Source organism: Meleagris gallopavo, chromosome 9 (assembly GCF_905368555.1).
Source record: "Meleagris gallopavo chromosome 9, MGAL_WU_HG_1.1, whole genome shotgun sequence".
Taxonomy (NCBI): Eukaryota; Metazoa; Chordata; class Aves; order Galliformes; family Phasianidae; genus Meleagris; species Meleagris gallopavo.
In genome coordinates, this window is record NC_139412.1 from 15,338,395 (window position 1) to 15,361,876 (window position 23,482).

The 23,482-nt window shown below is 40.8% G+C and overlaps 1 protein-coding gene across 2 annotated transcripts in view; it reads left to right on the plus strand.

Annotated features, from left to right (window-relative positions):
* TENM1 (teneurin transmembrane protein 1) overlaps positions 1-22,430 on the plus strand; it is a 232,556-nt gene extending 210,126 nt beyond the window's left edge. For both annotated transcript variants that reach the window (XM_031554696.2, XM_085230595.1), the window contains 7 exons: positions 3,444-3,616; positions 4,498-4,733; positions 10,882-11,178; positions 14,315-14,702; positions 15,392-16,612; positions 17,086-17,228; positions 18,627-22,430. In XM_031554696.2, coding sequence (XP_031410556.2) covers positions 3,444-3,616; positions 4,498-4,733; positions 10,882-11,178; positions 14,315-14,702; positions 15,392-16,612; positions 17,086-17,228; positions 18,627-19,385 — 3,217 coding nt within the window. In that variant the 3' untranslated portion in view covers positions 19,386-22,430. The remainder of the gene's footprint in view (positions 1-3,443; positions 3,617-4,497; positions 4,734-10,881; positions 11,179-14,314; positions 14,703-15,391; positions 16,613-17,085; positions 17,229-18,626) is intronic.
* Positions 22,431-23,482: the final 1,052 nt, after the last annotated feature.

A 23,482-nucleotide genomic window follows, 5' to 3' on the forward strand; every position in this document is an offset into this window, starting at 1 on the left:
TCTATACTGAAGTGAATTAAAATATGTGCTTCTTTGAAAGAAGAGGGATTCATTGAAATTCCTAACAGAGGATGGGATGAATTCCGGTGGTGGACAGATGACACTTTCAAAAAGCTTTCACAGTAGCTCCAAGTCATGTCTGCTGCTTCCTAAAATGCTGAACACTATGCATTGTTTCAGGGCCTTTATTGTTCAAGCATGTTAGAGGGGATTATGTGTAGTCCTGTGCTTCTCAGTGGCTTTGATATTGCTACTCCTACTCTGTCCCACTGACATCGGCTGAAAGCCTTTTCAGACAATTGCTGCTCATGCCTGTTGTCCTCTGGCAAGTAGTTTGTAATGCAGGACTCAGAAAGATTTCTTTTTAAAGGACTTAGCCTGCTTTCAAGGTCCTCCCACTTATGTAGCACTGATTTCCTTACCCAGAGATACGTGAAGGGACAGTGTCCACACTGATGCTTCCAGTCGTACAGACTGTATGTTTGTGCACTTCTGCCAAGTCTAGATCTGCCAGTAGAATTAACAGAGTTACAGATCTAACATTACAAAAATAACAGCAATATTAAATGGTGAAGTCATATTGTTAATATTTGTTGTTCAGACCAATATTTTAAGCCATCTTCATAATATGTTACAACTTTCTGAGTGGCTGAGATGCCATGTCAGAGGGACAACTGATATAATCAATGATATTCCGAATGTAGATGCGTTTTCAGAAGCTGATTTTCCTTTTCACTATAAATAGCTCATGGTAGATGATGGTCCTTAGTCATAGATAAACATAGTGTTGGAGGTTAGAGAATTAACATACAAGCAACTTTCCAGTTGCCTGCAATTAACTTTTCTGTTTAAGCTAGATTTTCATTTACATCCAAAAGTTCAATCCATGTCACCATCAAGCTGAAATAGGAATGAGTTTGTTTAACAACACATATCACACATACTTGGGAATATGAGCAAAGATAATGAACTGTTCAGAACACGTACCTGTGTGTCAGATTCACTCAGAGGAAGATTATTAAGAGGTAGAAAACCATCTACAAAAGTACTTGTCATCCATCTAGTCTAATCTGATAGAATGGAAGCACTGAAAGAGCTCTTGCATAAAATTATGTACTAATGTACAATTTCAGTCATATAGGGTTTTTTCCTAATATTATATTATTAAAGCCCTAAAAGAGAAGGGGGGCCACTGTGCCTCTATTAAATCAAGGACAAGAAAACATCTGCAAGAAACAGCCCTCTCTGAAAAAATTAATTAGACTGCTTTCCCTTTGAAATGGTATAACTCTTAACTGTGCTACACATAGAAATGCAAATAGATTGTGAAGCTCTATCCCCAAGTGTGCTTTTCTAATATTGGTGAGCACTTCCTCATGTGAGTACTGAAATCAGTGCAATTATTTGCATGATTAAATGGTCACCAGAATGATTAACAGTGCAATAACTGGGCACGAAATTAACATTAAGAAATACGTAATGATTCTGCCCCTACTAGTATGGGTAGGACATTGCTCTGCAAGAACTGAGACCAAGTATGCTGTTATTCATCATGTGAAAGGTGGCAAAACCTGTCCTCAGAGGGCTGGGTTTCTTGAAGCAATCTGGAATACAAAAGCCCTTTAGATAGTCACACTGTGAAACCATTATGGAGACACTGACCTTGAAGTCAGCTGCACCATCTAGTTGAGTTAGGGTACACGGGCAGGTGCTCTACAGCCTCATGTTAGTTGTTCAATGCCAAGTCTGGTCTGCTATCCAGTCCCATTTTCAGCTACACAGAAATTTCTGTACCTCTTCATCAGCAGCATCCAGCAGCAAAACCAGTCCTTTGCAGAGGTGGATCCTGATTCCCATGCGCAAGTATATTCCAACAAGCTGGCTGCATTTATCCCGTAAAAATGTATCCTTTGAGGATTTTTGTGTAGTAAAGTAGAAAATCCAAATAACTTAGCAAGCTGTCTTATTTGATAAGTAGTAAATGAAATATAGTTGCCCAGTGTTTGTGAAGTTTTCTAATGATGAAGAGGAGTGATCTTAATCTGTTTTAATCACAGAGAGTGGCACTCAGTCCATTGGCACAGAACCAACATCAGGGTGAGATGTAAGGAAGTCATACAAAGTGTGTTAGGGCAGTAAGAGGTGAAAGAGAGAGAGATTATATTGTATTTAACATTTAATGAATTTACTTGTCAAAAAATACAAGATGCTTGCCGAGTTCTTTTTCCAGTGTTCCATTTGAGAAGAAGAGCTGCTCTATTTTCTTTTTCATATTGAATGGAAAAGGGGATTCCTGATTTTGTTCATCAGTATCTTTTGTGACACACAGATTTTGTCTAATTAGGGGTAGGTAAGGGCCTGAAAGAAAAGATGCTAACCGGTTAAAGTGAAGGACATTGCCAGATCATCTGCTGATGTGAATTGGAAGAGCTCCCCTTGGAGGGAGCAGGGCTGTGCCAGTTGGTACACCAGCTGAGGATATATTTTGTGAGTGCAAGAGAGACAGTTAATAAAAGATGAAAACTTAATTATGCTTTCCTACCTGCTCAAGTGGGCTTCTATTTTATGAATATTTGTCGATTTTTACTCATGCAAAAGCATCTTCAGCATGTTCGGTGAGTTCTCTTGGATGAGTAGAAATGTCTCAGGATCAATGAGATTTTTAAGATGGGTGGCACTAATATGAAACTGTATCAAATACCAACCATTGCTCTGCGTTGTTTGCTGTGTGAACCGTCAGAAAGAACAAACTTATCTATAGAATGAAGAGACCCATTAGAAACATTGCTCCACAGCTTTTGAATTACTCACTGACTTTTTCGTAACATGGCCTGATTATTGCATAGAGTCCTTTAAACAAGAATGGTTTCTATAGCACTGATTAATTTAGGTTAACTGAAATGGGGCACTCTAGGTTCTGGTGATTTTACTTGTGATGAGAGGTTCTGGCCCCTGAGAAATGTAACACATGAATGAAACCCACACAGGTGACCAAACAGACTTCCACACAATTTTATTGCTCTTGTTATGCTTTAGGTCCCTTTTTTTTCAATTTGCCATTCATATTATGTGCTTCACTCCTCAGCAGCAAAAGGCAGTTATAGAATCACACAATCATGCTTGGGTTGGAAGGGACCCCAAGGGTCATCAAGTCCACAACCTCCAGATCTGTTACTAGATCAGGCTGCCCAGGGCCCCATCCAACCTGGTCTTCAACACCTCCAGGAAGATCTCTCTGGGCAGCTGTTCCAGCACCTCACCACTATGGAGTGCTGCAGTAGCCTAAGGTCTGGCTTTCAGAATGAAACATGCAATAATTCTTACCTTTTTGCTTATTGAGCAGTATTGAAAATGCATCTTTTTTTTCCCCCTCTATTTTTTTAAGAATGTCTGCAGTATCTGCAGGCACGGTACTCCTGTGGTGTTAATGCTGTGTGTTGCAGGTACGACTCTGATGGCCACCTGACCAATGCCACATTCCCAACTGGGGAAGTCAGCAGTTTCCACAGTGATGTTGAAAAACTGACAAGAGTGGAACTTGATACTTCAAACCGGGAGAACGTGGTCACAGCTACAAACTTCTCAGCTACTTCTACAATATATACTTTAAAACAAGGTAATGAAGGCATTTCTGTTATTTTTTTCCTAGTCTTCACATTTCAAACTCTGAATATTGTTGCATTCTTAACTGTTTGACAGAAAGACACTGAAATTAGTTCATTTGTTTCTTCCTTGTTTCAGTACAAATAGCTCGATAGTACTTACATTTCTCCTGAGGCTCCTGCTAGGAACAAACCACCAGTGAATTCTTTTCCTCTGAGAAAAATCCCATGGGTAGATTCCAGTTATTGAAATCTTTGATGTCTCCAAGCTTTACATGCTATTAACCATGCCAGTATCTAGGGGAATTGGATTGACCCATAATACACCAAGCTTGTAATTCTGAGAACTGTGCCCAAAGAGTGACGTGCTCTGCTGCCCTTCTGGTAGTGAAATGCCATGTTTGGCCAGTGCCATGAATTCTTTCTGGTAGCACTGCGTCCTGATGGCAGCACGTGTAGGAAGGAGGAGTTGATTATTAAGGGTGACACTCTCTTTGTCTCCTAGCCCTAAGCAAACAGTAGAACTCAGTCTCAGGGCTGGCCATCATGGAGCCTCTGCCCCAGGGTCCTGATGATAGTGGGCAAGAGTAGAGGAATAACAGTGGTCAAAATGCAGCCTATGAGTTCATGTACTGCTAGGCTGAAAGCAAAACTCATTACTCCTGCTCAGGAAACCTGCACAACGGAAGTCATTTGGCCCAGTGTAATAAAGAGATGCTTAGACATGTGTAGATGTGGAGGTTACAGATTTCAAAAATCACACTGCAGTTAGTGTACGACCAGAAGTCTGTAAGCTTGGGACAAACAAAGCCCCATTACACCTGACATTTTCTTCATAAACCTGTGAATCTGAAATTTTCTCTATTCCCTGTTTTTGCTTGTTGTTTTTTGACAGATAACACACAGAATATCTACCGGGTCAGCCCAGATGGATCTCTGAGAGTCACCTTTGCCAGTGGAATGGAAATCACGCTTAACACAGAGCCTCATATTCTAGCAGGAGTAGTCAGTCCCACTTTAGGGAAGTGCAATATCTCCCTTCCTGGAGAGCATAACTCAAATCTCATTGAATGGAGGCAAAGGAGGGAGCAGACCAAAGGCAATATCTCCACATTTGAGAGAAGGCTAAGGGTAAGGTTTCCTCTTGTGTGAAGTGCAGTGTTCCCTTTGAAAGCCATTGAACTAAAATCATGTTGAAATGTTCTACTTTGTAAGAAGTGTAATGGGAAGTTTGTATCAATGGTGGGCCCCAGCCATGAATTTCAAAACCAAACTCCTCCAACACTGGCAGGGATGTTTAATCTCTGTTTGATTTTGGTTGTTAGACTTGACCTCAAGACATAATTACTTTTTTTCTTCCTCTTCTTTTTCAACTAAGAACTTAATTATGTCTTTGAAAGAAGCTGTGAGCAAGGGACGAATCATAGTTCCTGCAGTACAGTGGCAGACTTGGAGCCAGATTCTGCCTCTCTGATCTAACCACCTCTTTGTTCTGGGGAATATAGCAGGTTCCAGCCTCTGCTCAGTGCAGAGATCTCTCAGGGCATACCTTGGGTGTCTGTGCCAGGGCATCTCCTGCAAGCCATAGTGTTATAGAGCCTCCCCATCTATCCACAGTCCTGTGGATTCTGCTCTCCACTGTGTGCTTTCAGCCCCACCCCCCCTCCCCCTCCTTCCCTCTGACTGCATTACCTTACAGCTCTAATAGAGAATTATTTCAACAGTACATCCACAGTTTATATTTATTTTCAGGAGAACTCACAGTTTACAATGACAGATGGTCAACACTCAGCATTTAATTAGGTAACACCAAGGCTACTACCTTGCAGAACGTTTTTTTTTACAAAATCAGTTCTGTTTTTCACATGAGTAGTCCATAAAGCGCCTGTACCAGTAGTACAACTGGGAATTCTGGACTTTAAAATATTGCATTATTAACTGCAACATGTCTGGATGAGTATTATCTCTGAAGGTACATCTGTTAGCTCTAAAAATATAGAGATGGTTACTAAATCACTGGATTTCTTTTTAGTTATCATATCCCATATATTACCTTATTTTAAAAATGTATCAGTTTGATTTTCAGCTGTGCCTGAAAACAGGCAGAAACAAAAAACTTGTATGATATGGCCATGATATTACCACCATGTGTGAAAAAAACATTTGAAACAACATCTTTCAGTCTTGGCAGTCACAATTAATTACTTAGAAGGGTCTTGCAAGTGGAGAAAAATCTTCATGTGGTGTTTCTTGCCCATCCTCTGACTGCATCTGCCCTATCTTAGTGTCAGTCCCCATCTCCCTGTCCAGGGTGGCAGCTGAATATATTGTCATTGCAAAAGTGTGTTGTTAAGACCACAGGATTGAAGCTGTAGCCTCTGTGGCTCACTTTACCTAATCAAATGGTTCCTGTGTGATTTTGTGCTTAAGTAACTCTATGGCACATACTTTTTTAAGGATCTTACAGAATAAAAGTCTTAAATGGAAAGGACATTGCCAGTCATCTGTTCTGCTTACACTGCCAGGGCCAAGTTGTTCATCACCGTTACATTTCAAAGTTCTTCATCCTGCACAGCTTTCCTGTTATGCAGTTTATGTTTTCTGTTGTTGAAATTGATTGCGAGTTCTTTTATCTCATTTTCACTTGCCTCTGCATGATCCTTAATAATGCTTGCCAAAAAAGGGAGGAAACTGGTCAGGATTAGATGGATTCTGGCTGGAGGCATAAAATGTTCAGTGAAATATTGAAAACCTGAAGCTGTCTAGAGTTCTCCTGATGGACCTGCCTCAGAGTCAGTCTGCTGGTGCATAGAAGCACTTGTGTTTTCTCTTCCTCCTCCTTCATCTTCTCTCCAGCAAGAAAGTTTATGGTGTAAGAACAATATCAGTATGCCATTTGTATGCTTTGTCCTTCCAGAAAGATCCACTAGCATCGCAGCAGCTGAACATTGCATTGTTATTTCTGTGAATTATAGATCTCCTTCTATACCTACCCAAGATGATGGGAAGATTATGCATTGCCCTTGCTTACTCAAAAGAAAGTCAGCTGCCTGCATTATGCTGTTTCCTCTTCTCTGACTGCACTGAGCTCTAGAGTTGTCTGTCTGAGGGCTGTCAGAGAAAGGCTGGAAGGAATCTGGTGGGATAACATATTAAAGGAGGATTTGATAGCAGAAAGAAGTATTCTGCGCATAAGATAAACCACGCAAATAAGCACAGAAGACAAATGGATTATTGAGGCTGCTATGGCCAATGAATAGAGTTTGGAGGAGAGGTTAAATACATGATTCCCGGGGTTCAGCTTTAGCACTGGGATGTTTGCATGGGATGCTGATGGAGTTGGGAGCCAGCACTGGTGTAAAGAAGCCAGAACAGTGCGGCTGGAGAGGGAGGCAAAGGAGCAGCAGAACGTACCCACAGACAGCTGTCTTTCTTCTTTATTAGAGGAAACGTGCAAGACATTCAGGAGCAAAAATGCCACTATATACAGTGTCTGAATCAGTCAGCCAATATTGAAAGGCACTTAAGGCCCACTGTTGACAAATCCTTTCCATGAGTAGTGCTTGAAAAAAAACGTAGCATCAGTAGCAGCTCTTATCCTGGATGAGTTCTGATGAGACCTACAGAAAACTTCCAGTGAGTTCTAGTGAGTTCCAGCTTGAAAAAAAAAGTTGTTAAGCACTTAATATGCCATGACTGACACAATAGGAAGTGTGTTAGAAAGCTTGCAATGTAGGGCAAAAAGAACTATGCTGAACTTTGAAAATAAATGTAAAGAAAAGCTCTGGGGATTGGACAAGTTCTCGGTGGAAATGAACAGATCTGCAGGAGCCCTCAGTTATGGGAAGAAAACAGTACAATGGAAAAGTTTTCTAGGGAAATAAAAAAGCATAGAAATCAAGTTTAAAGATGTCACTTAAAGATCAGTCCTGATACTGTCACTGAAACAAATGGCTTTGAATGCTAAGAGGTGTAAATTAGAAGGCAGGTCACTGGGGATGAGATAAAGGATGACCTAGTTGAAGAGACGAAAGCTATTCCTTTTCTGCCAGTTCCTAACATTTTTAATTCCTAACCGCAATTAAAACCCATCTTGAAACCATGTTACACTGTTAGTGTAAAATAAGTTTTGGAAAGAGGCCATTGTTAGCACATTCCCAATAATGTGATAAAAGTTGGGTTTTAAAAAGGGTTGGTTTGTTTTGGTTTGGTTTGGTTTGGTTTTTTTTTTGCATGATACATATTACTTGCTCTAGAATTAAAGCAGAAATGAGTATGTTAATGGAAGTGCTGGGAAAGACAGCTAACTTTATCTCAGCATCTAAATCAATGTTAGAAATAGGAATTAATCAGAGTTTTCCTTTAAGTGCAGAACTGCCTGCCCTGGCACTTCATGAAAGTGCATAAAACAGGCCGTAGACATGTATGCATTTTATATTAATAATAAATCTATGTACAATCAGGCATTTTAACATCAGTCTTCATCTAGCAGGACTTCTTTTTATCAATTGAAGTGCTATTTTAATTGACTTCTAAAAATGAAGCAGAGCTGTTGTTAAAACCAATGAGCATGGTGCATAGTAATATACTGATTAGAATTCAGCTCTGCTCCCTCCTGTCTTTTGCATAAGTTAGAGGAACTTGGCGTTGGATGCAGGCCAGGTTTTATAACTGAATATCTACAGAATTGAAAATTGAATGCTTGGCCACTCTCACCTATTTTTTTTTTACTTTTTAAATAACAAAAATGGAAGTAACTCATTGGCCTCAATTCAAGTCAAAAGTCCTTTGAATTTAGGCTTTGACAGCTATGTTTATTATCATACTTAGCAAATTATCTCCCTTTATTTACCAGCCTTGCAGCAAGTTGTAATGGTAAGGTCAAATCCACAGCCACCCTGTATCAGTTTGCCTTGACTCAAGTCCAGACACAGACAAGGAAATACACAATCACATCATCCGATTTCACATTTGAGACAGTTTAGATTTGAGAGTGAATGTCAAGAGAAGTGAAGGTTTATGCAATCATTTACATCTGCAAAATTTCTGGCAACCAAATCAATAGAAATAGAGCCAAAAAATGTTTAAAAATATATAATGTATCTTGTTATGAACGACTAACGTGATTATTGAAATCGGCTGAGTTTTCTCCCTATTTTCATCATCTGGAATTTGGACCCAACACTGCTTTCAGAAACCAGATTTTACCAGCTTGTAATCGCACACATGAGCTCCAGTCTCTCACAGGGGCTCCTTACGGACTTGCGTGTACATTGGAGGAGTTATCTGTAGGAAGCCACTGGGATTTGAAATCAGCATTTCAATGACAGCATTGAAGTGCAGCCTGCTACTCATGTATCACTGCATCTTGTCTTAAGAAGGGTGTTAAATTTAACTTAAATCTAATATAAGAAAGACACAAACGACATAAAATACAGAATATAAAAGAAGCAACGATGCCTCTCCAAACCTTGTTTTAACTTTCACAGAATCATCATAGAATCATTGAATCCTTCGAGTTAGAAGGGACCTTTAAAGGCCATCTGGTCCAACCCCTCTGCAATGAGCAGGGACACCACAGCTCCCTCAGGTGCTCAGAGCCTGGACCAGCCTGACCTTGGGTGTTTCCAAGGATGGGGCACCACCACCTCTCTGGGCAACCTGTGCCCAGGCCTCCCAGTGCCTTGACTGTGAGCCTTTAAATGATGCTGCTATTTTTCTTCACTGCTAATTCTGTCTCTCTGTGTTTTCCATTCTTATTCATTATATTGTCTCTGAAAATTAGATTGCAAGCAATTCGTATTCAAGACTTTCATTTCTCCTAGCTGCATTTTACAATAATAATAATAATATTAGCAATAAGAACATAAGTATGTACATACACAGTAAATGAGCACGAGCCAGGGTATATTTCCTGCTTGCTTTTCAGATATTTTACCACCAAGAGGGTTTTTTCAGAAATTGCAAGAAGTTTGCAAAGAAATATATTAACATAAACTTAATCCAACAGACTGTATACAAGCAAATATAGTTGAATTGAGCATCACATTTTACTTGGGCTCCTTAACTATCATTAGAGCATAAATTGTAATAGTTACAGCAGTCTACAGGGGTGTATAGGTATTTTACAGCTATTGTAAATGAACAGTATTAAAGTTAGACATGTGTGTATATAAAACCACAGGAATGGTAGTCGAAGAAAGAACACCTGCTTCTTCTAGATTTTCAAATTATTTTGTATCTAAAAACAGAAAGGGAAATGAAAATAATGTTCATTCTAATCACAACCACCATACCATCACAGCTTGAATTATTAAATAGATATTTTTAACTATTTACTGCAACGCCTCCACCTCTCAAGGAGAAGCAGGCACTGTGCTGTGCAGTTCTAGCACCTGAGCTGACATCATCTCAGCTGTAAGGAATGTATTAATCCAAATACATTAATGCAAGTGATTAGGCAAAATGCAGTCAATTAATACAGTGAGTTCATTGGGCATTGATCTGAAAATGACAAGTCAACGAGCAGTGTTTTATGGTTCCCTAAATTCTAATTCAGAATTAAATGAAGTTGAATAGCGACTGCCCAGTGGCTGAGTGATGTTAGGAGGTAGATGGTGGAAGCACTGGAGAAGCATATTTTGTCTTCACAAGTCTGGCTTGTCTTTGATTTCTGATTGGGCCACCCCCCCTGTGGGACCACAAGCACAAGCAGGTCGAGGCAGTCAGCCTGTTCCCCTGCCAAGGCATCAGCTTTCACAAGCCTTGGGAGTGGGCTGCTTTTGTGAAGAAGTGTGAGGACACAAGTGAGTAGGGTCTTTGGGAGCCAAAAGCGCAGCTCTTCCTTTTCACACTGGTATGTGACCTGGATGGGCTATTCCAGAGCAGCAGCTGACCCATTGGCACTAGTGGAGCTTAGGAGAGAGGAGGTGAGTTAGGAGGGGTTTGTTAATTTGTGGGCTTAGCTACACATCTCTGGCTGGAATCACACACCCTGTAGGAGAGATGAAAGCTGAAAAGCTTAGGAAAAGAAAGCTGAGCATATGGAAATAGGAAGCATTCTGCAATGTAATATGTAACAATTGAACACAGGCAGCATTTTGTTTCTTGGTCCTCCTGTTTCTCAACTGAACGTTTTTCTATTTTCTTGTCTTTAGTGCGCCCTGCATTGTCACTCATACTCTTAAAGCATTGCCTGTTCTGATCAGAGCCGAAGCAGAAATGTTTCCGTCATCTGGAATTAAGGTATATCATCTTCTTCCTCTATCTTTGTTTTTAGGCCCACAATAGAAATCTGCTCTCCATTGATTTTGACCATGTCACCAGAACTGGAAAGATCTATGATGATCATCGAAAATTCACTCTTCGGATTATGTATGACCAGACAGGGCGGCCAGTTCTGTGGTCACCCATCAGCAAATACAATGAGGTCAACATCACTTATTCTCACTCTGGATTAGTGACCTATATCCAAAGAGGAACCTGGACTGAGAAAATGGAGTATGATCCAAGTGGAAACATCATTTCCAGAACATGGGCAGATGGCAAAATATGGAGTTACACATACTTAGAAAAGGTAACTCACTTTATAAGTGGATTGTTGTACCAACACAAGAATGTTTGTTTTGATACAGGTACCATATTGTGAGCTATGTTCGTATTTTCTCTCTTGCAATAGGATATAGGACTTATAGAAAATGCATACCTAAACAAATGTCTCAGACTTATTTCGAGTCTGCCATAGATTAGTTCAGAAGAAAGTTATCAGCACCTCAGGTTTGTTTAATCAGTTGCCAAAAAGGCTTCCTCGTCTCTGTCCAAGCACAAAGGACACTCTCACTGATGAAAAATGCATTGCTGCTCTGTGTGACGTAGTCAAAAAAAAGTCATTGAAATGGAACTGTTTCCTCCCACCAAATACAGCTCCCTTAAGCCAGAATTACACAGCGGTGAGGGCAAGCTAGCGCCTGTTCAGTGCTCTGCTGTCAAAAAGGGACCGATCCTGCCAACAGAAAGATTACTTTAGTATTTATGATGCCCATTATGGGGAAAAAACATAAACTAATACAAAATGAGTTATTGCCATGCTTTTATAGTGACTTCATGTCTAAACTGCCTGAGTGTTGTAATTTTCATTTATGACTGTAGGTAATAGTCATGAAATGGGGGAATAAATGCTGTACAGTCTTAGGAAGAACAGCATCACATTCGTCAGTAGCAGCATCTCATTCAGAATCGTTTTGTCTCTCAAATCCAAAAATCTGTATTTTGAAAGCTTTCACAACTCAGTGTGAGATTATATTCAGTGTCCTTCAAAACTTTATTTTTGAATGGCAGCATCTCAGACTATTCTGAATTTGCAGAATGGTTTTCTGAACCTGTTTACCACAGGGAATGGATAGAAAGAGGCAGGTGAGGTAAAACTGATAGCGGATGTTACACGCAAGAAATCCAATGACTTTGAAGTTATTTATATATTAAAAAGTTCCAAATGTGTACTTTTAAGATAAACTTTGCTGTACTTATTTTGAATGTATTTAAGCCTGATCCTCAAAAAAAAAAAAAAAAAAAAAAAAAAAAAAAAAATTTAAATCTAACCCAGAGAGAAAAAAAAAAAGATGCATAAAAATGTGATTCTTTCTTTGTCTGCATGGTTCTCTCACTTGTTAACAAGATTGGCAAACCCTGGAAGCTTCAGAAGTTCGGTTCAGATAAATTTGTCAGGGCTCCTTTTGTCTGTATGCTCTGCAGATTGCAAGTAAACAGGCATTTGTGCAGCCTCCAAATATTTGGGCAACATGCCTCTTGGAGGAATCTGTTATTTTTTCTTTGGGCCTAATGGACCGTAATTTTGGAAAGATGTATTTTTTTTTATCTTTCCAACTACTTTGTTTGCTCATAGTTTATGACGAGCTGATAAATAAAGTCGTACGACTTAAATCTGTCATTCTGGAATTCTGCACAAGTGGACAGATCCTGATCACGTCGAAGCAAATGACAGAAGCTTACAGGCCTAGGTAGTGGTAGTCTTGATTTATGCTGTAACTTGTCACTAAATTATTGAAAGTCATACACACCATGGACATAATCTCCCAGCTATTTAATGTACTTCCATCACAATTTGTTCCTCGTGCCAAAGGAAGATGAATTCATTGTCAGAATTAGACATGGAGATATAATTTTGTGGCCCATTAAAGTCAATAGCTCATTGTGTTAATTAAGTAATGATTACTAAATGTTGTCTGAAACCTCATAAGAACCAATAATTCCTTTTATCAAAAAATCAATTATACAGTTCTCTTCCAACGCCTGTTTATTTACTTTCCCATTTATTAGCACCTGATGAGTTAATTACGTATCTTCACAAAGATTTCCACTTCCCAGGGCTGGTCCCAGCGTTCTGAGTTTTCAGAGGCGCCGTGATGGTGGCCCTGTGCATAATTCTCACTTTCCCTTCTTTGGGTCACTCTCCTCAATTAGCCAGTGGCATTCCCAAATCTCTGCTCGCTCCCAGATCCCTTCCCAAATCCTGCCGCTCGCTGCCGTGGGAGCTGGCCGAGGGCTGTGTGCATCTGTTGGGCACAAATGACATCTAGTGGCCGTGCCCAGCAGTTGCCTGTTCCCAGCAGAACCGCGAGGAGTTGCCAGCGGCTCTTGGACTCAATGTGGCACCAGTCTGTGCGACTGACCGGGCTCTGGCTGCTTTGGCAAAGTGACAGTTTGGGGAGATGTTTCACAGACAGTCCGCCTCCAAAACTCTTTAAAACAATTAGAACCCCGTCTGTGCAAATAGTTCAAAAATCTTCCACAATATTATTAGGATGAATAGGGAATTATTTTGTTTTCTCTTTATAGTGTCCCCTAATAAGCCAGACAAGATACTCAGTCTCCAGCCATTCTATTGACTGTCTTTTCATTATTCTGGACAAAAGTGGAAAAGCCTCAAAGTGCTGTAAAATGGCACAGAGGGGCACTAAAGTTGTATTAGTGATGTTTCTGATCTTGTTATTCATTCCCTGTCAATGGCAGACAGCTTTAAAACAGGCACGGGAGCAGTATATAGAGAGCGGCATCACATCGGTGCTAGGAGAGAGTTCAGCCAGTACCTTACTGCAGGCTAGGGACATAATCTTTGTATATATTTTAAAAAAAAAAAAAAAAAAAAAAAAAAAAAAAACAGAGACAGAAGTAGTCACACCAAAAAACTTGCAGTCCATTTTCATCCATCTGTGTAAGCAGAGTTAGCGTGCATGCTGTGAGACAGTTGAAGATGTACAAAAAAGGGGTAGGGCTGGGCTAGAACTGTGCACAGTTCCAATAAAAGCTGAACACCACGTACACAACACTGAACGTTTCTCCTTTCCACCTCCTGTAGAAACATCTGCTGGTACAGATGCTCTACCTAGGAGTGAGGTCCCCTCTGTTGGAGTTTCCTTAGAGGATGACCTAAATATTTCAGAGTAGTGCAGCAAGTCAGCATGAGGCTGAAATGCCAATGAGAGCCACATCTGCCTTCCAGTTTGGGGGTCCTTACCTCTAGCCCTGTTATCATTCTCCTTCTGTTCCATGTCACCTTGCTGGCCAGGTCTGCTGGAGCTGAAAGCTTGACCTGGGGTTAAACAGACAGTAATAGAAACCTACAAGAGCAGATAGTTGATGAATAATAAAGCGCTTGATCAGCCTCTTACACCGCCATTCCTGTCTGATTGCAGTCTGTGATGCTCCTGTTGCACAGCCAGCGCCGCTACATCTTTGAATATGACCAGTCAGACTACCTGCTGTCGGTCACCATGCCCAGCATGGTACGCCATGCCTTGCAGACCATGCTCTCTGTTGGGTACTATCGCAACATCTACACCCCGCCGGACAGTGGCGCGGCTTTCATACAGGACGTCACCAGAGATGGACGGCTTCTGCAAACCTTGTATCCCGGGACGGGACGCAGAGTCCTCTATAAGTACTCCAAACAGTCTCGACTTTCTGAGATTCTGTATGACACTACTCAAGTCACATTTACCTACGAGGAATCTTCTGGCGTTATTAAAACCATACACTTAATGCATGATGGCTTCATCTGCACCATCAGATACAGGCAAACAGGTTTGTCTAGCTATAACTACTTTGCTAATTTTTGTTTCCCTGATTCTGCACTTACCTGTCATGAAATTCCATTATTTTTATGTCTACAAGTTCTTATTTTTTATGTTTCAGTAGAAAAATGTGTGTGTGTGTGTGTGTGTGTGTGTGTGTCTATGTCTCTGTCCACAGGCATATATAGCTGCCCCATTTGAAATATGGTTTTCTTTTTATTGCTTGGTTTGGAATAGCTCTTACAGTGTTTGATTGTTTTTATTCCACTGTGTGGATATTTGCTAAATACTAAATCAAGTTGTTTTATTGATTGCATTTTCAAGTTTCCCTGTTTATACCATAACGTAACATAAATTCAAAAGAACTGTTCATATAAGGAAGGAAATCACCATGGAAAATAAATTCAGTTTAGAATTATCTTGCAAGTAAATAGAAATCACAATTATGAATAAAAAAGCATTCATTTAAACAAATGTTAATAAAATATAAATATTCCGTAGAGCAAACATTAATAAAAGTTTGTGAGAGAATAATCTAGCATAGTTAGTGGTACTGTCTGAGACAGTCAAGTAGCAATGAGGCTCAAGGGTTTATCTGAGTTCGTAGCTTGTCTGTGCCAGTTCTGTAGGTTAAGTATTCTGTAGACGTAATTCATTTTTGTTCTTGCTTTTCCTCTTTCTCCTGTTTGTTGTGGACAGGTCCGCTTATCGGTCGCCAGATCTTCAGGTTTAGTGAAGAGGGGCTCGTCAATGCCAGGTTTGACTACAGTTACAACAATTTCCGTGTCACGAGTATGCAGGCCATGATAAACGAGACGCCTCTGCCCATTGATCTGTACCGTTACGTTGATGTCTCTGGCAGGACTGAACAATTTGGGAAATTCAGTGTAATTAATTATGATTTAAATCAAGTTATAACCACCACTGTGATGAAACATACCAAAATTTTTAGTGCCAACGGCCAGGTGATTGAAGTTCAGTATGAAATTCTCAAGTCAATTGCTTACTGGATGACCATCCAGTATGATAATATGGGCCGTATGGTGATCTGTGACATACGTGTTGGTGTAGATGCCAATATCACACGGTATTTTTATGAGTATGATGCTGATGGTCAGCTTCAGACTGTGTCTGTGAATGATAAAACCCAGTGGCGCTACAGCTACGACCTTAACGGCAACATCAACTTGCTGAGCCATGGAAACAGTGCACGCCTCACTCCTCTGAGATACGACCTTAGAGATCGCATTACCAGACTTGGAGAAATTCAATATAAAATGGATGAAGATGGTTTCCTCAGGCAAAGAGGCAATGAGATCTTTGAGTACAACTCTAATGGTCTGCTGAACAAAGCATACAACAAAGTGTCTGGCTGGACTGTTCAATACTGTTATGATGGTCTTGGAAGACGAGTTGCAAGCAAATCAAGCCTGGGACAACACCTGCAGTTCTTTTATGCTGATCTCTCCAACCCAATACGAGTTACTCACTTGTACAATCATAGCAGCTCAGAAATAACATCTCTGTATTATGATCTTCAAGGTCATCTCATTGCAATGGAATTAAGCAGTGGAGAAGAATATTATGTTGCTTGTGATAACACTGGAACACCTCTAGCTGTATTTAGCAGTCGGGGCCAAGTCATAAAAGAAATTTTGTACACTCCATATGGAGAGATCTACCAGGACACTAATCCAGATTTCCAGGTTGTCATTGGTTTTCATGGAGGGCTCTATGATTCTCTCACCAAATTGGTTCATCTGGGTCAGCGGGATTACGATGTTATTGCTGGTCGGTGGACAACACCAAACCATCACATATGGAAACACCTGAATGCTGTCCCACAACCATTCAATCTCTACTCATTTGAAAACAACTACCCAGTTGGCAGGATCCAAGATGTTGCTAAGTATACAACAGGTAAAAATAACACATTTCTCATGAAAATACACCCTTTGGTGAGATTCTGGTATGGATTCAAGATTTCAGAAATCCTTTGCAGACATCTAAAGTTAGTATTTGGCTCTAATCTACTGTATTCCTATGGGAGCCAACAACTCACAGACCTTTATCTGTTTTTTTAGTCTTTCTGGTAATCGGTAAAATAATTAATAGTTGTATCTGCTGCTTTTTTAAATGCTAAAATAAGGGGAAGAAAATGTAAGTTTTTTTCCATTATAAATAGAAAGTAGGTACACTATTGATTTGATTATTGCCATGCTTTATAATCACATGATTTCTTTCCTACAATAAATGCTGTAAGCAGTATTGAAAACAAATTGACATGAAATCATTTTTCTGCATAGCTTGGATTTCTGCAAACTACACTGACTTTTTCTAGGATTTACATGCCTCATTTCCAGAATCCCTTTTTTTGTTTGTCTGTTTTGTAGACATTGGAAGTTGGCTAGAGCTATTTGGTTTTCAGTTGCACAATGTACTGCCTGGGTTTCCAAAACCAGAGATCGAAGCTTTGGAGACAACATATGAACTTCTACAGCTTCAAACAAAAACCCAGGAGTGGGATCCTGGAAAGGTTAGCAAACACTCTGTTCAGTCGCTTCTGTTTCTAAAGTAAGCAATTTGATTAGAAAATGCTGGAGACCAAGGAAACAATGTGGCTGTATTTTTTGCTTGATTGACAAGACAAATAATAGTCTAACTACACTAGAAGCCTTCATGTTGTCACATTATTTACTGGTATCAAGTGGAGGACAATTTTAATGAGAAGCTTTTAGGCACACAGTGAAGAAACTTTGCAGCAAATGGATAAAAGCATGCACAAATAGAATGAACTGCAGGAATTTTATGGAATTTAAGAATTAAAACAACTGTTTTAATCTTTTAGTAACTGGTTTATATCTTTTAGTAAAGAAGCCTCAAGAGGTGTGAAATCACTAAGAATACAAACAAGTGTACAAGTTTGCTCCTCTGCATAGTTTTTGCAGGAAAACAGTAATGTTACTATAGGTGTGTAGAAGGTCTGTAAAACTCCAGGGCTAATTTTTACTGAAGAAGTGCTATGCAGCAGCTCATGGGGTCCAGCAATCACTGTAAGGGCCAGCTACTGATGTTCTGAGCAGGTGTTCATGTTTTGCATTTAATCATAAGAGCATCTGTTAACAAAGAAACATAATTTTACATAGAAGAGGTAGAATAGATGCCTTTCTCTTATTCAGCCAGGAAAAGGAAGCATAAAATGTTGTGAGTTCACGTCAGCAGCATTGAATACGCTTCTTTTCCCATGCATAGATGACCACATAGAGTGCAGAAGGCTGGAGGGTCATGTCCGTGGAGCATCTTCGTGCAAAATTGTCAGTGAGATATTGAAGAAGCTATAACAAAGGCACAAGAAGAGTATAATGATATATATTGTGTTGACGGACAAATAGACAGCTGGAGGGAGATTTTCTTCTGCACAATGGGGGGGGGGGAAGATCTACAGATCTGATGTGCCTACCTGGTTCCTATTGTTCTAGCATCTTGAGACCTTCACAGCCTGCTTTCCCTGAAGAATGGGCTATATAAACTGTTAGTGCTATTTTACAGAAGATATAATGAACAAGTGATTTGCTTAGAATTGTGTGAGAGTACAGATTTGAGTTCAGATTTCTCCATACCTACAATTCAAAAGACCAGCTGTTAGAGTGACAAGAGGAGAGAGGAAAAAAAAAAAAAGGAAAGATAAATATGAGAATAGCATTTGCGATAAATATGTTTTCTGTTTTTTTTTTTCTGGAAACTGAAGAGTCCAAGAGATATAAAGTAGTACTTTCGGTATTTAGAAAGCCTATGCGTACTTCCAGGCTTTATAGATGCGTACGACGGTTTGCAAACTAATTGCAAATCCATTTTAAGCAGCTAAGATACTGATAGGGACTGTGAGACTGTGAGATTTCTCTCCTGCAAACTTTGTTGGTGTTTTCTTTTCCAGACTATCCTTGGTATTCAGTGCGAGCTACAGAAGCAACTCCGAAACTTTATATCCTTGGATCAACTTCCTATGACCCCCAGGTATAGTGATGGCAAGTGCTATGAGGGAGTGAAGCAACCGAGGTTTGCAGCTATTCCTTCAGTGTTTGGAAAAGGCATCAAATTTGCTATCAAGGATGGCATCGTCACAGCGGACATTATTGGTGTGGCTAACGAGGACAGCCGGCGCATCGCTGCCATACTCAACAACGCTCACTATCTGGAGAACCTGCACTTCACCATAGAGGGCCGGGACACACATTACTTCATCAAGCTGGGGTCTCTTGAAGAAGATTTGGCCCTAATTGGCAACACTGGAGGACGACGCATCCTGGAGAATGGCGTGAATGTCACAGTGTCACAAATGACTTCCGTGATCAACGGGAGGACTAGACGCTTCGCTGACATACAGCTGCAGCACGGCGCACTGTGCTTTAACGTTCGCTATGGAACGACCGTGGAAGAGGAAAAGAACCATGTCCTAGAGGTAGCCAGGCAGAGAGCTGTGGCTCAGGCCTGGACTAAGGAGCAGAGACGGCTGCAGGAAGGGGAAGAGGGGATTAGGGCATGGACAGATGGAGAGAAACAGCAGCTTCTAAACACTGGGCGGGTACAAGGTTACGATGGATATTTTGTTTTGTCAGTGGAGCAGTATCTCGAACTTTCTGACAGTGCCAATAATATTCACTTTATGAGACAGAGTGAAATAGGCAGAAGGTAACAAAGAAAATCTCTGCCTTTGCGTCACCAAAGACTGCCTGTTTTTAAACGTAAAATGGTTTATTGTATTGGTTTTTCTAGATCAGAACTCTGTATATATAAATATAGAGGAAAAAACATATCCAACTGCCTTTAAATGTGACAGAAGATGGTATTTTAATATTGTTCGTTTAACTCTTCGAGAGATTACAGTGAAGATTTTTAGTTCTTGTGTGGCAGTATTCAAACCTTTCAGAAGCAGAGCGCGCAGGGCAGGTGTGAGCGCAGCATGCTCTGTCTTCTTCTAAAGAAACACTACTTCTTTTTTTTTTGTTGGTAGTGGTTTAATAATTCACCAGTTATTTAAGAGGTTACAGAGCCTGATTCTGCAACCTATACTTACTGGGTAGTTTTATCCCATTGAGATCTCCCATAGGTTCAAGGGATTGCATTCAAAAACCAGACTGTGTATGGAAACTTTGTAGTTGCTCACCAACCCTGCACATGTCATTTGTCACAACTGTGATCTATGGGATTTTCTAACCCAACTTTTATTAGATACAGTACGTAAGTACTTTTATTGGATGCAGCACTTAAAGGCTGCCCCACGTGAGCTTTGTCTTTGCCGGGCCATAGCTGCCTCTCTCTCACTCGGTGAGGAGCACCGCATTGTGTCTGCATCTGCGTTCAGGGGCCTCTTCCCCAAGATTTCCCTGGCACTGGCTGTGGATCCCAGCAGCACACGTGGAGCTGCAGATCTTGCAGGGGGTGAGGGCTTGCCCTGCACGACTGGGACTCAGCCAGGTTCCAGGATGGGCCAGAACAGCACATGGTGAGCAACGAGTCAGCACGAGCCTCCCACCAACATCAGCAGGCTCCAGAATGGGCTTTAGCTCAGTGCTTTTGGGACAACCTTCGCTATTCAGCCAGGAGGGTCCGCGCGGTGCAGCAATGAGCAGCCGCACGGGATCAGTCCTGCCTGTAGTCCTTGGGCCAGGACCTTCTTTTCACAGATCGTTTGGAAATTGTGGTGGTGTTGGGTTTAGGCATCATGTTATTTTCATCTCAAATGGATAATCCCACTGTATTGATCATTATTCCAAGTGTGAAGAAGATTGGTGGGTTGGGAGTTGATGAACCTAAGTGTGGATAGTACATATGTTGATAAACGTAGAACATTTCGGGGATGACTCTTCACTTTTCAGCTCAATATCTAGAGCACATAGAAAAGCATTATATTGCATGGGCAGAAACTTTTATTTCCCAAGGTATCATGCGCTGCTGGCACAGTTCTCTCATAGCAGAGTAGGAGATCCTTCTTTTCACTTGTCATTTTAACAGACCTGATTATCATGGGCAGGGGGAGGGTGCCTGGGAGAGAGGCTGGGTAAGCACATTTCCTTTGCTGACTTTCCAAAAGAGCTAGAAGTCTTGTTATAGAACCTGTGTATCTGTAACAGTGATGTTATTGCACATTTCTTTCAAAACAGATATAGTGAATATATTGAAGCAATTTCTGCTCACATTTCCCGAAGCTAACAAAGTGCTTTCTTTGTCTTTCTTCCCTTTCAAATTTTCATTTTTTCATCTTGTTTTTGGGCAGGTGGAGCAGATTGTACCAAAGTTAGGGATGAGCCTGAACTGGAACCTGAGACCTAGACCCTCTGGGTCTCAGTCTCACACAGACTCCCTCTACTCCTTCTGCAGCCAGAGCAGCTCTGGGGGTGCAGTCTGGCTCGGAGGTTCGGGGTCAGGTTGAGTAGATGCTGTCCCATTGACCACCCTCCATCCCAGCCAGGGGGACCCGTGGACCAAAACACATTTTGCTCAGGCTCATCATTAACTGTTGTACAGGATTTGGAGCTGCCAAGAGCAGTTCCGTTTGACACAATTTTCCATAAAATCATGGAGAATTTGAATACCTCCACACCAGCCTAAAAATGGATCTTTGAATCCTTGAGCCTCTAATATGCTTTTAATCAATGGAAAAATAATTTATGAATTGTATATAGAGAGTGCATTCATAAACGTGATGATGTATTTTATCACTGATCCAAGATGTCAAATATTAGAGTCTATTTTACTTATATTTTAAGCAATTATACTTTTTTGCAATTCAATAATGACGTATCATTTTCAAACTGCTTTAAATATCCATTATAAACAAATTTTTGAAGCTATTAGATTTACCTTGAACTGTGCATTTCTAGTATGTAATACCTATTTAGTTAGCTTGTGCCTTTAGTTTCTTAAAGTTATATTTGTATTATATGCAGGAAATGCACTTTGTATTACCTACAGCTGTGTTTTTTAATACTGCCTTGATTACTGTTGTTCTCAGATTATGCCAAAAGGTCAAAAAGAGTGGGAAGTGTTACAAGTTTGACAAGTTTGTCTCTAAGAGTAGGTTTGGCATTTTCCCAGTTCCTGGGTGGACAGTCTAAGGTATCTTTCTGAATAGTATTTCTTACAAGAATCTGGATGAATGAAGAATCTGGTGATATTACTTGGCCCTGTTAGAACAGGAAAAAATGCCTCTATCAAAACAGTTTCAGAAATTCAGGAAACTGAAAAGAAGCGTCATGTTGAGTCGGCAGTGCTAAAGAGCATTCATTAATGAATGAGCACTGGGGGCTGAAGTCGTAGCACCACACGGGCCAGCAGTGATCTGTGAGAACTGCAGCTACAGCAAACAGCTGTGGGCCACTGTGTCCATGAACAACCTCAGATGGAGGCAGGGAACAGTTCAGTCTCCATTTTCTTCTTCTAGTAGCTAGAATAATTTCTGAGCATTGGGTTTTGTTTTGGTTTCTTTTTGTAGTTTTCCTTCTTTTCTTGCTTTTTTAATTTTGCACTATCACCTAGAGACCCAAATGAGTAAAAGTAAAGAAAGGAAAAATAAGTGCATGGAAATGTGTATCGTTCTTTAAATCAGATAATTTGATGCTAGCGTTCTGCACTACAAACAAGGTTCTGCAAAAGGAAAAAATAAAATTATAAAACAAGAAAATAAAACAAAAAATAAGAGCCACTATTGCACACTATCCTGTAGCCAAGTACCTACCATGAGAGATATGTGCTGTATATTTTTTATGACAGCCAAAACAATAGTGTGTACAAGTAACGTTTCCTTTGCGTTCCTGTTTATTTAGCCAGCCTACAACATTTCAAAGGTATAAATATATATATAGCTCTATATGTAGAACATAGCCAAATACCTATATATGAACTGGTCGAAGTGCAACTCGGTACTCATGTGCCGGCTGTTCAGGCCGAGCTCCGCGCTGCCCTCCCAGCTGCACCCACCAGGCACAGCCTCTCCTTGCCGCAGCGGGCGCTGCTCTGGGCGCTCACTGCCGGCGTCCTCAGGGCTGTCCGTCCGTCTGTCCAGGCGCTGCTCGGTGCTGTGGGAAGGCACAGAGCTCGGGGTGAAAGAGGTGGCAGAGGGGCTGCACTTGGAGCTGAACGAAGGCAGGGTCCTGCCGAGGTGCTGGTTGCTGCGGGGAGCACAGCTGACACCGCCGGCCGCGAGGGTTTCCCGACAAACACTGACTGTTATTTAAGCTGTCCTTGACACAAACCATCACCAGGTCACAAGCGTCCCAGCTGTGAGGAGAACCACGGCTCAGCAGGAACGGGGCGGTGGCATCAGGCGTGCGCCCATACGTTGGCCACCAGCCATTCCTTGTCTAAGGAAACGCGTTCGGCAGTTCCCAGTTTTTCCTTAGATCTCGTGGTGGACTTTAGCCTTTTAATAAATGTTAGTATATCAGATTGTGTCCTTGACAGTATCTTACTTGTATGAACCATGATAACACATTAAGTCTTCATACTCTTCAGGCAGAAGTGTCGATAAAAGAGAAGAGAAGCATAGCATACAATATATGTCAAAGTAACGTTCCTTTTTCGCTTTCTCATGAACAGTAAAATGTTTACAATGTATGCCAAGATCTTCGGTTTCTGTCCGACACCAGTTAGAGGTTCTGATCTTACAGAAATTGTGTTATAACGGCCTCAGCCTTGTTGCTAGGAAACAATAGATCCCAATTTTTTATTCCTGCTCTAACTCCTGTGCTGAATAGTGACTGGATACTGTACACGTTATGTTACATGGCTGCA